The 14,839-nt window shown below is 41.6% G+C and overlaps 1 protein-coding gene across 5 annotated transcripts in view; it reads right to left on the reverse strand.

Moving 5' to 3' along the window:
• The window catches only part of DPP6 (dipeptidyl peptidase like 6), a 1,246,761-nt gene that overhangs the window by 145,878 nt on the left and 1,086,044 nt on the right, over positions 1 to 14,839 (reverse strand). For all 5 annotated transcript variants that reach the window (XM_033931638.1, XM_033931637.1, XM_033931641.1 and 2 more), the window contains one exon: positions 2,553 to 2,660. In XM_033931638.1, the coding sequence (XP_033787529.1) occupies positions 2,553 to 2,660 (108 nt within the window). The remainder of the gene's footprint in view (positions 1 to 2,552; positions 2,661 to 14,839) is intronic.

The following is a 14,839-nucleotide window of genomic DNA, read 5'->3' on the forward strand; positions in this document are numbered from 1 at the left end:
GAAGCCAGAGATTAATCCCATCTACCATGCCTGCAAGTATCACACCCTCCTTAGCAATTAAATTAACCATTGTTTCAAACAGTTTACAAATTCTAAACAGAAAGATACTGGGACATACAATAGTTTCTATACACAGAATAAGATTCCAAGCTATAAAAGCCTCCTCTCTGCTACACACAAATATCTATCTATCAATCTATCTATCTCTTGGCTCTTGGCTCTCTTGTTCTTTCTTTCTCTCTCTGGCTCTCCCTAGAACTTCAGACTCTCTGTCTCTTTGTCTCTGAACTATGTAAGGCAGGGAAACTGCTTTGCTCTCTCATTAATTGTAATGCTTAATTGTAATGCTTGTAAATATTACTTTTCTGTAAGCCTATTTCTATAATATATTCTTTATGCAATCACCTCTGGCTGTGCTTCTTTGATTCTACTTCCTGGTGAATCTTCAGTGAGTGAACCTGGGACCGGGCGTTTGTCAGGGCGCCTCTCAAGTGACCCCACCAACCATACATTGTGGGGGCCACTAACAAACCTGACAAAGATCAGCTATTTTTGTGGTATTCCAGGAATGGAGTCAGCACTTGGCTTGTTAATTGCCAATATTCAGCTCCTCAGTGACCCAGGATAGCATAGAACACAGTCCTCTCTTTATGCAGCAACCCATGGCTGGTTAGATGCTGAATATTAACTTAACTGGCAATGTGTCAGCTAGCGCTGCATAAACCACATATTTAATACCAAAGCCCAGACATGGTCTTCAGCTTGGAACATCTGGGAATAAGACTGGCAGCGGTCAGCAAAATACTCACCAGCTGAATACTGATCCCTATAACATCAATCATTTACACATGCATGTACTAACCAGTGGCGTGCAGTTAGGGCCTTCAGGGGATTTGCCTCTCCTCCTAAAGGCACTGAGTGTACTTCTCTGAATTTGATTGGTTGAACAGGCAACAGGCAGATGCTGCTCAGTCAATTAAATACAGAACAGTATTGTCAAGGCCTTCGGGGAGTTTGGAGAATCCCCAGCCCAAGAGCCCTTTTTTTTTTGGGGGGGGAATTACTTTTTGTTTGATAGAGTCTGACTGGTTGAGCAGCCTGCCTACTCTACAAATCAAACTGCATCAAGCAAAAAGTAAAAATAAAAATTTCACTAAATCCCCTAAAAGCCCTCACTACATGCCACTGGTACAGCGTTTAAGCACAGACTTTTACATCACCTATAGGCCTAATGTAGGTGATCACATCTTAATGTACAAATATTCTCAGACATTTTTGAAGTACATACTTCTTTTTATAAAATAAGATTACAGTAGGCACCATTACCAGTATCTATAGTGGGCAGACTGCTATAGGCTTATCTTCCATATGGATAATACATCTCTTGTAATGTGTATTCAGTAATAATGTTTTTCTTTAAATTATTTTTATAGCACCTTCTAGTCAAAAATGTATGATCTGTGGTTTAATCCCAATGCTGCTGATATTTTCAAGGACTTGTTTGGTGACTGTTACTGACAGTTTTGAGCCTGATCTGCATGACAGCATCTCAGACAGAGAAAAAAAGGAGCAACGATACCGTTGTTACTATTATCTTCTCCCCTATGCTTGCTAAAGCAAGGAAGGAGAAAGAAATGACATTTGGTGGCAGTGTTCAGATTAGTCTATCAAATCCCACCAGTTTTCATGATGCAACATTTCTGCACTCCGGTCCTTTGTTTTTTTTCGTATTATAGCAACGATCTATGCCAAATGATTAAAGAAGAGACACTTTAGATACCTATAATCTACACTGAAATATATACATTTACAAAAGGAAATGCATAGTTGAGAGTTTTAAATTTTTTGACGCATATCAGATCAGTGTCATAATCTAAAAACAGAAGGATAGATCTATCTTGTATTGTTACTAGACATTTTCATTTACTTAGCATTGCATATTCTTTAAGTACAGTTCAATTAAATTTGGTGGCAGGGGTGGCCTCTGGCCATATCTAGTCCTGGCTGGGTAACTACATCAATAGAGCCAGGCTGACTTACGGTGCCTTTCGGAAAGTAATTAAAACCGTATTGTTTGACCGATTCATCTCCTAATCAGAAGTCACACTAAATTTATTTTTTCCTTCTGTCTATTCCTCGTGTAATATGTTGGACCTTCACCATTTGCCTTCTGTAATTCACCGATTGTCCAGCCCTCTTCGATGTGAACCGCTTAGAAGTCATCTGACTATGGTGGTATAGAAGGATAAAGTTATTATTATTATATCTATATATTTATTGTAGGGCCTCATCTGCATAAGTTAGTAGGGATTGTAAAGTTGAGCAGAAAAAATAGGGACAGATATGAAACAGGCAGATAATTAAATTTCACTTCTAAAGATAGTGTAGTACTCAGAAAAATTATGTATGCATATGTTTTGTTGTGATCCATGTTATTCAAAGATTCTTTACAATGTTCCAAGTCAAGAGAAGTGGTAAATATGCGCTAAAGAACAGTTACATCCAGATTTAGAGCTTCGTTGAATTAAAGAATAGTGGAACAGTGAATTTACCTGTGAAGAAGACATGGCGATATGGTAGAACTTTCCACGTCCTCCTTGTGGGATTGCTCGGACAAAGAAAAACTTCCTACCGTCTTGCGAGAAGATGGGCTCTTCATTCTGTAAATATATATGTGAGTTATTTTAGCATGCCCCAGATGATTTTAAAAGTACAATTTTGAAAATGAATCATGAGGCTGGCCAGCAAGAGATTCCAGCTTTCAGGAGCTGAATAAGCTATGTCAACAATGGTCTCAGTTCTGTATGCAACACTCCTGATCTTCACATTTCTTGAATGTCTCTAGTTCATTTGACTTACTTGAAGGCTCACTGACAGAAAAGCCTCACTTTAGTGTTCCTATTTAACTTGTATTAACTTCTATAGACAATTTATATCTTAAAAGCACAACTTTACTTAGCTAGTCTCCATAGAATAATAGCCTTTTAAAGTTCTACAGTTTTGTAAACTTGAACTTTCTGCTAGAGATAGTCTCTGGCAGGCAGAGCAGGGTCTGGCTTAGTCTCCATTCCCTCTCTCCCCTCTCCCACCCACTCCAAGCTCATTTCTTTACATATAGTCTTAATTTATTGTCAATTCTAATTAGGACAACAGAAGAATTTTTTATATTTCATTACCTGCTAAGAATCAAACACTAAATAAGCATACAATATAATCTAAGACTATCTAAGAAACAAACACTAACCCCCTCTTCTTCAAAACTGCACTAGTGGTTTTTAGCACAGAGAACCATGCTCATAGGAATTCAATGAGCGTCGGGAGCAGCGCAGGCCATTCAGCGCGGCCCTCCACACTAAAAAACGCTAGTGCAGTTTTGTAGAAGAGGGGATAAATAAAGCATATAATCTTAAGTCTCTCTATACTAGTCTAATATATTCCTATTAGCTTATTAAGGTTTAATTAATTAATCAACTCAATAATAAGCTGCAGGCAGTAGTCCCGCACCAAGAGGGGTGCTATCCAGTCTTTTGCACTGAGTACCACATGTATGATTTTCTCCCGCTTGGCAAGAAGTTATATGTGTGTGCTCACTGCAAAGAGCTCCTAGCTCTCAAAGAATGAGTACATTCCCTTGAGGCTACAGTAGCAGACTTGGAGGAGCTGAGGGAGATAGAGAAGTACATAGAGGAGACCTACAGGGATATTGTAGAGAAGTCCCACCTCCAGTCTGGTAGCCCCTGTGCTGCCTTGGAGGAGAGAGGTCTCCTAGAAGGAGAGCATTACCCTGGTGAAGTAGGAAATAATCCTGCAGCCAGGACCTGCCCACCAGGAGATGCAATATCCTCGCACACCAAGGATGTGTCTCTAGGTGCTTCTGCCCAGGAGGGAAGGGTTAGGACAGCTGTTGTAGTTGATGATTTAATCATTAGGCATGTAGGTAGCTGGGTGGCTGGTGGGCATGAGGATTGCCTGATCACTTGCTTGCCTGGTGCGAAAATAGCGGACCTTACGCGTCACTTAGATAGGATTTTAGAAAGTGCTGGGGAGGAGCTGGCTGTCTTGAAATATGTGGGTACCAATGACAGGAAAATGTGGGAGGGAAGTTCTGGAAGCCAAATTTAAGCTCAGGTAGAAATCTAAAATCCAGGGTGATATTTTCAGAAATGGTCCCAGTTCCAGGCACAAGACCCAAGAGGCAGGCAGAGCTTTGAAGTCTCAATATGTGGTTGAGATGATGGTGTACTGCTGAGGGATTTAGATTTGTTAGGAACTGGGCAAACTTTGGGGAAAGGGGAAGCTTGTTCCCAAAGGATGAACTCTACTTTAACCAGGATGGAATCAGGCTGCAGGTGCTAACATTTAAAAAGGAGATAGAGCAGCTTTTAAGCTGAGATGCGGAGGAAAGCTGACAGTCGTCAATTGGCTGATGGTTCGGTGTGAGGTATCCTCGAAGGATACTATTGAAACAGGACATTTAGGGAGTCCCAGTAGAGAGGTTTCAGTAATAGTGAATGAAAACCGGGAGGGTTTAACAGGAAGGCAGAGTAAAAGACTCAAATCTTCCCCATCTTCTCAAGCAGCCTGTATTTATAAGGAAAAAATACAATTTGAAGTATCTGTATACAAATGCTAGAAGCCTAAAAAATAAAATACGAGAGTTAGAGTATACAGTATAGCACTGAATGATAGTTGGTATCTCAGAGACCTGGTGGAAGGAGGAAAATCAATGAGACACTGTAATACTTGAGTACAAATTAAATTGCAAGGATAGAGTAGATCAAATTGGAGGTGGGGGGGGGGTTACGTTATATGCTAAAGAGGGAATTGAATCAAATCAAATAAACATTCTGCATGACATAGATAGTTTATGGATAGAAATTCCATTTGTGAAGGGAAGGAATATAAAGGTAGGGTTATACTACCGTCCCCGGGACAAAATGAGCAGACAGATGAAGAAATGTTTTCAGAGTTTAGGAAAGCTGGAGAATTGGGCAACAGTATAATAATGGGTGATTTCAATTACCACTCACAATATGTAGGAAGCACACTTATTGAATCATATGCACTATAAAGAAATGTGCTGACACTAGTTTGGGAAAGTTGAATTCTACCTCTGCTGTCAACCCTGTAACAATTGCTAATATAATGGGCCTGATTAGAATGAAACAATAAAGATGAAAAAATTAGGTGGAGAAAAAAAAGAAGATCTCAGTTGATCTTCATGGATCTTTAAAAAAAAAAAAATCTCCACACTGAGAAGTTCTCCTCATATCGATACTGCTCCACTTACTCTACAGGTTAACAGCTTACATCTTCTGCCTAACCAAAACTCTGGTGGAAGGCTGTCAGAGTCAATACGGTAGCATTTCAAACAGGGTTATATATGGTAAGAAAATCAGAACTCAGCTGTATTTAGTCCCAGTTCCACTACAGCACTGGCACTGAGAAAATGGCGGGTTCCACAATGTTATCCACCGCTAACCCATAACTCGGCTTTTGGCCGCAGGTAAACACACGGATTTACAACCTACTTCACCCGACAAAGAAATCTCTGTTTCACATCTATTGTAGTGTCAAGCGTGACTCCTGTAGAAACACTTTCACCTAGACTGCTCGCAAAACTACCTGATTAGCAGAAGAGAGCAGATCTTTTTCATAATAGTTGATTACTTTCTGTTTTCTTTTTGGTATTTCTTGTTAGTGATAATTGAAATCTCCCATTATTATACTGTTGCCCAATTCTCCAGCTTTCCTAATCTCTGAAAACATTTCTTCATCTGTCTGCTCATTTTGTCCCGGGGGACGGTAGTGTAGCCCTACCTTTATATTCCTTCCTTTCACACATGGAATTTCTATCCATATGGATCCCACACTGCTATCTATGTCATGCAGAATGTTTATTTGATTTGATTCAATTCCCTCTTTAACATATAGTGCACCCCCCCCCCCTCCAATTTGATCTACTCTATCCTTGCAATATAATTTGTACTCAGGTAATAGTGTCCCATTGATTTTCCTCCTTCCACCAGGTCTCTGAGATGCCTATTATATCTACCTCATCATTCAGTGCTATATATTCTAACTCTGCTCTTTTATTTTTTAGGCTTCTAGCATTTGTATACAGACACTTCAAATTGTGTTTTTTCCTTGTAACTACAGGCTGCTTGAGAAGACAGGGAAAATTTGAGTCTTTTACTCTGCCTTCCTGTTAAACCCTCCTGGCTTTCTTTCACCATTATTGGAACCTCTCTACTGGGACTCCCTAAATATCCTGTTTCAATAGTATCTTTTAAGGATACCTCACACCGAACCATCTACCTATTTTCTCGCATATAACGCGCGCGTTATACGTGGTTTTTACAAACCGCGCATAACCTTGCGCGTTATACGCGTGAGCGGGTTGTACAAAAATTTTTTTTACATAGTTCCCCCCCGACGTCCGATTCACTCCCCCCCCCCCACAGGACCGCTCGCACCTTTCAGGGTGGGGACAGGACTTCAAGGGGGAGAGGAGAGTCGGGGCGGGCGAAAGGAGAGTCGGGTGGCCAGAGGAGAGTCAGGGCGGGCGAAAGGAGAGTCGGGCAGCATGCGCGGTATACGGGTGTGCGCGGTATATAAAAATTTCTGTATATAAATTTGTGTTTTCCGCGCGCTATACCCGTGTGCGCGTTGTACACGGGTGCGCGTTATCTAAGTGAAAATACGGTACTCCTGTGCGACTGTCGGCTTTCCCCCGCATCTCAGTTTAAAAGCTGCTCTATTTCCTTTTTAAATGTTAGCGTCTTCAGCCTGGTTCTATCCCGGTTAAGGTGGAGTCCATCCTTTCCCAGAAGGTTGCCCAGTTCCTAATAAATCTAAATCCCTAATCCCTGCACCATCGTCTCAACCACGCATTGAGTCTTTGGAGCTCTGCCTGCCTCTTGGGTCCTGCGCATGGAACTGGGAGCATTTCAGAAAATGCTAATAGGGGCTCCTTTGAATTTTTCACAAAAGGAGTCAAGACAATATGGCTCCCATCAACTGGGAAAACCTCAGCTGACAGGCAATAATTAATCTACTCCAAGTGTAATTGCTTAAATTCAATTGGTACTGTCTGTATAACAAATGGACGACATCTATCCTTAGAGCAATAAAAAGAAACATTTTAAAAAAAATTCAAATCAGACCATAGAATTGGTAGAAAAGCAGACTGAACTCTGTCCACTTATATCAAAGATGCATGATCTCTCAGTCCATCTAAATGAAATTTCCCAAAAGAAGTGAACTGACACCTCAGCGATGGGATTTTACTCGATGGGGGTAATTCTTGTAAAGTACTTAAGAGAATAAATGAAATAATCTTAATATCCAGAGAGTTAATAGTAACATAGTAGATGACAGCAGATAAAGACAATCCTTCTCCCCTTCAATACCCAAGACCCCAACTCATCAGGACGACTGAAAATAACTCTGGAAACGGTAGAAACATGGATGACCAACCACAAACTGAAACTGAACACGGATAAAACCAAATTCCTGCTGCTAGAAAAAGACAAAGAACCTACCTTAACTGATCTGACGACAAATGCAATCACATACCCAATACAGCCAGCACTCAAAATCCTGGGAGTAACAATAGACAGGAGATGCACAATGCAGACTCATACTAACAAAACCATCCAAAAAGCCTTCTACACCATGCGCAACCTGCGAAAAATAAGAAAATTCTTTGACAAAATTCAATACAGGATCTTAGTCCAATCACTTGTACTAGGACTTGTAGACTACTGCAACAGCCTTTATCTACCCTGCCCCGCTTACATGACCAAACAATTACAGACAGTACAGAACACAGCACTCAGACTTATCTACTCGCTAGGAAAATACGATCACATCACTAATGCCTATCTCGACTCACACTGGCTACCGATACAAGCAAGAACTCAATTCAAACTATACTGTTTATTATTCAAAGCACTAAACGGAACAGCACCTCTCTACCTAAACAGCCGCCTAACCCGAAACCTCTCAACTAGAGTAAGGAGAACCCAGACTCCATTCACCTACCCCTCACTCAAAGGCACAAAACGCAAAAAGCTATATGACAACCTACTTGCTACACAGGCCGCGAAAATTGACCCCACCATATCCAAGCTGCTGACCACAACTACGGACTACAAAGCGTTTCGAAAAGATATAAAAACCATACTATTCAAAAAACACATCCCAATATTATAATCTACCATCATCTTCTCTCCCTTCATAACCTACTGCAACTCACAACCAACTGCAACTTCGTCCCCATAGGCAACATCTAATCTAGCTGCATCGGGCGTAAAGCCAATTCATATCTAGAAACACAGTCTCCCCAAATACCGAAAAAATCAGATATAGCAACCTAGGAACAGACGATTTTTTGGTAACATAAGATTATGCGTTGTAATATTATGTAAAGTAACATAAGGTTATGCGTTGTAATATAACATAAGGTTATGCTTTGTAATATCATGTAATGTAAGTTATGCAATGTACTGGAATAATAAGGTAAAATAACATAAAATAACTCTACGTAAAGTCTTGTAAAGTTATGTAAGATAAATTATGTAAGATAAATTATGTAAACTTAATGCAAGTTATGCAAGCACGGTAAGGACAATGTAAAGTAACACAAAGTAACTCCACGTAAAGTTATGTAAAGTTATGTACGTAAAGTTATGTAAAGTTATGTACGAAAAGTTAAGTAAAGTTAGGTTTGCAAAGTTTGTAAAGTTATACAAATAATTGTATTGTCATCGCCTGGAAATGTCCAGCCATCTTCTAATGTAATCCGCTTAGAACCGCAAGGCACAAGCGGAATAGAAATCACTAATGTAATGTAATGTAATGTAAAGACCCAAATGGTCCATCCAGTCTGCCCAACCTGATTCAATTTACATTTTTTTAATTTTTTTTTCTTAGCTATTTCTGGGCAAGAATCCAAAGCTCTACCCAGTACTGTGTTTGGCTCCAACTGCTGAAATCTCTGTTAAAACCTACTCCAGCCCATCTAAACCCTCCCAGCCATTGAAGCCCTCTCCAGCCCATCCTCCCCCGAACGGCCATATACAGACACAGACCGTGCAAGTCTGCCCAGTACTAGCCTTAGTTCAATATTTAATAATACCCACTATCTTTGAATAATTTTCCCTCCTTGCTTCCCTAAGTTTCAATTTATAACAAGAGACAAACCTCTACCAAGATATTTTATTCTGTTCTGTCCTTTCAATCAATGACACTCCAGCTGTGTTCTATAGAGGGAATTCTGTAAATGGTGCCCAGAGATAGACACCCTATATAGAATAGCTGAGAAGGTTATCATGCCGCTGTACCGAGCCATGGCGCGTCCTCACCTGGAGTACTGCGTACAGTACTGGTCGCCGTACATGAATGGGGTTGGAGGAGCTGCCGTACAGTTAAAGATTAGAGAGACTGGGCCTCTTCTCCCTCGAACAGAGGAGATTGAGAGGTGACATGATCGAAATATTCAAGGTACTGAAGGGAACAGACTTAGTAGATAAGGACAGGTTGTTCACTCTCTCCAAGGTAGGGAGAACGAGAGGGCACCCTTTAAAGTTGAAAGGGGATAGATTCCATACAAACATAAGAAAGTTCTTCTTCACCCAGAGAGTGGTGGAAAACTGGAACGCTCTCCCGGAGGCTGTCGTAGGGGAAAACACCCTCCAGGGATTCAAGACTAAGTTAGACAAGTTCCTACTGAACAAAGACCTACGCTGGTAGGACTAGTCTCAGTTAGGACACTAGGGCCGCCGCGTGAGCGGACTGCTGAGCATGATGGACCACTGGTCTGACCCAGCAGTGGCAACTCTTATGTAGGCCTGCTTTAATACTAAAAGATCTTCATCAAACCAACTATTACTAGGCCTGTCTCGCTTCACCTTACTATATTTAGGAGCCAAACTATCTAAAACTTGAGCCGCAGAGAACACTGATCTCAAAAATGAACCAGATCTATGTTTTCTGGTCTCAAATATTTTAAATCGGTACTTATGGTTCTCACCTCTTTAAATGCCGCCTATGACATTAAACTGTAAGGTGTAATGATCAGACCATACATTGGGAGATCAAGCCAAATCAGAAAAAGTAATACTAGATTCTAGATGACTAGTATATGCAATTAAATCTAACTGATGGCCATGTACATGAGTGGATTGTAACAAAGGCATATTAAAATGAAGGCTAGATTTAAAAAAAAAGTAGAAACTTCTCTGATTTACAGTAGAAGCCAACTGCTGCTCCGAATGTAAAATAAGATCTCCCAAAAGTAAATTATATTTAGAATTCACAGAGTTTCTTGCAATAAAATCATAAAAATACTCTAGCCTTCAACCATCCCTGAGGGGGATAGTAAAACAACATACAGGTTGACATCTTGAACTGAATCATCCCTGAACTGGCATGACATTTCTATCGCAGCACAATTGATAGCATCCAAAAATTTCACCTCAAAAACATTCTTTTTTTTTTTTTTTAATCTTTATTGAATTTTCTCAGCTATCAAAAAGTGCAATAGGATCCAAGATGGCCGAATGCTAGTAGGTCTGAGCACACTCTCCCCAAGCTCGTCTTACTTATTTAACTTTTCTTGGTAAAATCCTACCTGTTTAGCCATGCCGAAGAGGAGAGGAAGGAGCACTGGTGGAGCCTCACAGTGCTCTAGAACGGCTGTCTTCGGCAACATTGAGGAGCTTGTCCGGAGAATGCAGCAAACGCCAACAATATCGTCGGGGAGTTCACTGCAGGAGGCGCGCAGTGGCGGCGAGTCTGCGTCGTTCTCCATGGGGCCAGAAACATCTTTAAGCCCCGACGTGAGAGCACCTCTCCCACGCTCTCAGTCCACCTGTTCGCCGTGAGCGGAGGTACTCCCGGAAGTTGGAGTTCACCTCCTCCCGGAGGCTCAGGAGATCAAAGGGGGAACTGTGTTGCCGGGGCCCTTGCTGCTGCAGGGAAGCCCGAATGCTGAGACTGAGGAGGAAGCGGAGGGGGAAGCAGGAACCGAACACGACGTTGGAAGAGACAGTTTGCCAGAGGGTGAGCTAAATAAACCTAAGTTACACTTTCTTCAAATAGACTCTTTGTGGGATTTAGTGGCTAACTTGGCAAAGTCCATAAGTCCACAATTACAACTATTTGAAAATAAAATTAACAAACATGAGACTGACATTAAAAACTTAAAAAGTGAAATTGAGGACTCTAAGACCTCAATACAGAATGTATTTCAAGATATAAAGGTTTCTAAACAAATTATTGAGACACTAATTAAAGATAATACTGATTTAAGAAGGAAAATGGAGGTAATGGAAAATTTTTCCCGGAATAACAATCTTAGGCTGATTAATTTTCCTAAGGTGCCTATGATAGCCCCTAGAGAAATGCTTAAGCGTTATATGATTGAAATATTGGAGCTTTCTGAAGAAACATTACCACCATTTACAAAAGTTTATTACCTTTCAAATAAGAAATTGCAACAGCAACAACAGAATATGGGACAGGACTCTATGAATTTATCTAATATTCTGGAAACATCGGATAGAGAATTGGCGGAACCAGCAACTTTACTTATAACAGTAGCGCTCGCACCAGATAAAAACTGGTTGCTGAGACTTTTCTTTAAGAATAAACAAAAAGAATTTTTAGGTTGTAAAATACAGATGTTCCCAGATTTGGCCAAGGAGACCCAGCGGAGGAGACGTGAATTTTTGCTAAGGAAACCTGGTGTTATGGCTCTAGGGGCTACATTTTATTTGCGACATCCATGTAAATGTGTAATTAACTATCGTTCACATAAATTTGTCTTCTTTGAGCCATCTCAACTGACAACCTTTCTATCAACTTCATGTTTGGAGAAAGGTGAAACATGAGTGCTTAGATTAAGGAAAGGTGTATTTTCAGTCTACTAGTAATAATTTACTTAATTTAATTTTTCTCAGTATTACTTGCCCATCTTGGATCCTAATTGTGGACTTGAGTAGAGATTTAGCTTATATTTGATGTTTGATTGAAGTATTATGTTTAATTATTAATTCTTTTGCTGAATTTCCTTTCTGTACAAGTTATGCTTGATTATATTGAAAAACTTTAATAAATATATATAAACAAAAGTGCAATACAATATACATACCAATAATAATAAACAAATAAGCACTTATAATCAATCAGTATCAATACAACAATAAAAAAAACCCACCCAACCGACATTTTCATCAAGGAATCACACGAAAGCTATACCCCCTCCCCCCCTTGATACACTCTTATTAACAGCAAACGTCCCCCCTCCCCCCCTGTCTGGATAGTGTCTTAATTGAATATCCAGCTGGACAAAGCCTTAATCACCGGATCATCTTCAGAAAAGGTCCAGGTTTCAGTCAAAAATACATTCACTGATCCAATCTTTAATAAGCACAGCCTTATTGCTAGCCAGTCTAATGTGGAATAGGAACAAAATTAGATAAAGCTGTGTCTGAATGAGTTTAACCTTGCAAGGATATCCTCACACAAGATCTATTGATAGGAGCACACGAATAATAGGTAACTGGTCTTATTAATACTTCTATAGCCTCAGAACAAACAAGCAGAGCTCTTGGCTGTGATAATTGATTTGAAATAGAATTATCATGATGCGAGAGCATTAAAATTGTCGGGATAAAATGTAATGCTGTCACAGAAGGGGACTCCGATAGCACCAGGAGCAGCAATACCAAATAAAAAAGTAGACACCACTCATATGAAGCGGAGGAAAGAAAATAAGCTCTTACTTGCTCATATCCAGACAACCTGTGTCCTCTCAAAGCACTACACAAAGTTGCGTATGAAAGTGAGCACAAGGCCATTTGGCGCAACGCCTGAGGCGCTATACCTCAGAAACTGGGGTATGTAATGCCATCACATGCTGCTGCTACTGCTTCCACGGTGACAAAACATAAGACACCACTTCTCCCATGGCGACAACTCAGGTACTGCTGCTCAAATCAGTAATACTGCAATGGTAGCTTCCACATGACATACCTGGTAATCACTGGCTTGTACTGTTGAAACTTATCCAAATGCATATGGTTTGCAAAGTACCCAAATAAATACATAAATAATTTGTAATAATGTGATAGCATGTTTCATTGGAAGAAAGCCTTTATATTTCAGTATATTACCAACTAGTATTTAAGCCCGTTACATTAACGGGTGATAGAACAGATGTGTGTATCTGTCTTTCTTTCTCTCTCTCCTTGGCCGCTTTCTGTCTGTCTGTCTTTCTTTCTGTCTCTCTCTCTCCTTAGCCGCAGTCTGTCTTTCTTTCTTTCTCTCTTTTTCCTCGGCTATCCACCACCACCCTTTGCCTGCTCCCCCTGTCCAGCAGTAGCCCTTCCACCTTCATTTTACCTCCCCCCCCTGTCCAGAAGCACCCTTCCCTGCTCCCCCTGTCACCAGTAGCCCTTCCACCTTCGTTTTACCTCCCCCCTGTCCAGCAGCTCCTCTTCCCTGTTCCACTGTCCAGCAGCAGCCCTTTTCTCTTCCTTTTACCTCCCCACTGTCCAGCAGCACCCCTTCCCTGCTCCCCATGTCCAGCAGCAGCCCTTCCATCTTCGTTTTACCTCCCCCCTTCCCTGCTCCCCCTGTCCAGCAGTAGCCCTTCCACCTTCGTTTTACCTCCCCAGTCCAGCAGCACCCCTTCCCTGCTCCCCCTGTCCAGCAGTAGCCCTTCCATCTTCGTTTTACCTCCCCCCCCTGTCCAACAGCACCTCTTCCCTGCTCCCCTGTCCAGCAGCAGCCTTTCTCCCTTCCTTTAACCTCCCCACTGTCCAGAAGCTCCCCTTCCCTGCTCCCCTTGTCCAGCAGCACCTCTTCCCTGCTCCCAAACCGCCGTTCCTACCCTTCCTCCATCCTGGCTTCCTGGTCTCTTCTGGCCCACCAGCACAAACCGGTGCTGCTCTTCATTCGCGTCTGCCCTCCTTTTCAAAGCAGCCTGATGAGGATCACCAGCTGGCTGTAGCGAACCTCGCAAGCCGCTCTCCACCTCAGTAGCACGTTCCCTCTGACGCAATCCCGCCCTTCCTCTGACGTACGGGATCGCGTCAAAGGGAACGTGCTACCGAGGTGGAGGGCGGCCTGCGAGGTTCGCTACAGAGGCTGAGGCTGGCGATCCTCAGCAGGTTGCTTTGAAGAGGAGGGCAGATGCGAATAAAGAGCAGCGGCAGCGGTTTGTGCCGGCGAGCCAGATTTACTATCCTACGGGCCAGATTTTGACATGTCAAGACTTACAGTGAGTGAGGGCGGGAGGGGGGAGTAGCCGGCGTGTTCTCCGCCTCCTTGCCTCCGTGGTCGCCATTTCAAACTCTGCATGTGCAGTAGGTTCTACTGGCAGGGAGCTACAGATCATGGACGCAGGGATCACGAAGTTTGAAGTGCGCATGTGTGCTTAGGGATTTATTATAGTAGATGTTTTCTCACTAGCAGCCTTGACTACTAATAGGCTATGAAATAAATTTCACTTTTAGCTCTGACATTAAGCTTCTGATTTGACCTTGGAAAACCAGTGACAAACTGAGCAATTAACATTTAAAATGAAAAAATAAATAAATAAATAAAACACCCTACTGTGCTTTCTTCCACCGTCATACAATTTATTCCTGAAGCATTTCTTGGCAGTTGGAGTAGATGTTTTGACAAATTGCCAAATCTACATCCTTCCCAAGTTCCTCTGTTGATAAGGCCATGCAAATGTAAATGAATTGTGCTCTCCCCCCACACCTCCCACTTGTTGTGGCTGCCACCACACTGCTCCTGTAGATGCAATGCTTTTTGAAGAAAT

This window comes from Geotrypetes seraphini, chromosome 2 (assembly GCF_902459505.1).
Source record: "Geotrypetes seraphini chromosome 2, aGeoSer1.1, whole genome shotgun sequence".
NCBI lineage: Eukaryota > Metazoa > Chordata > Amphibia > Gymnophiona > Dermophiidae > Geotrypetes > Geotrypetes seraphini.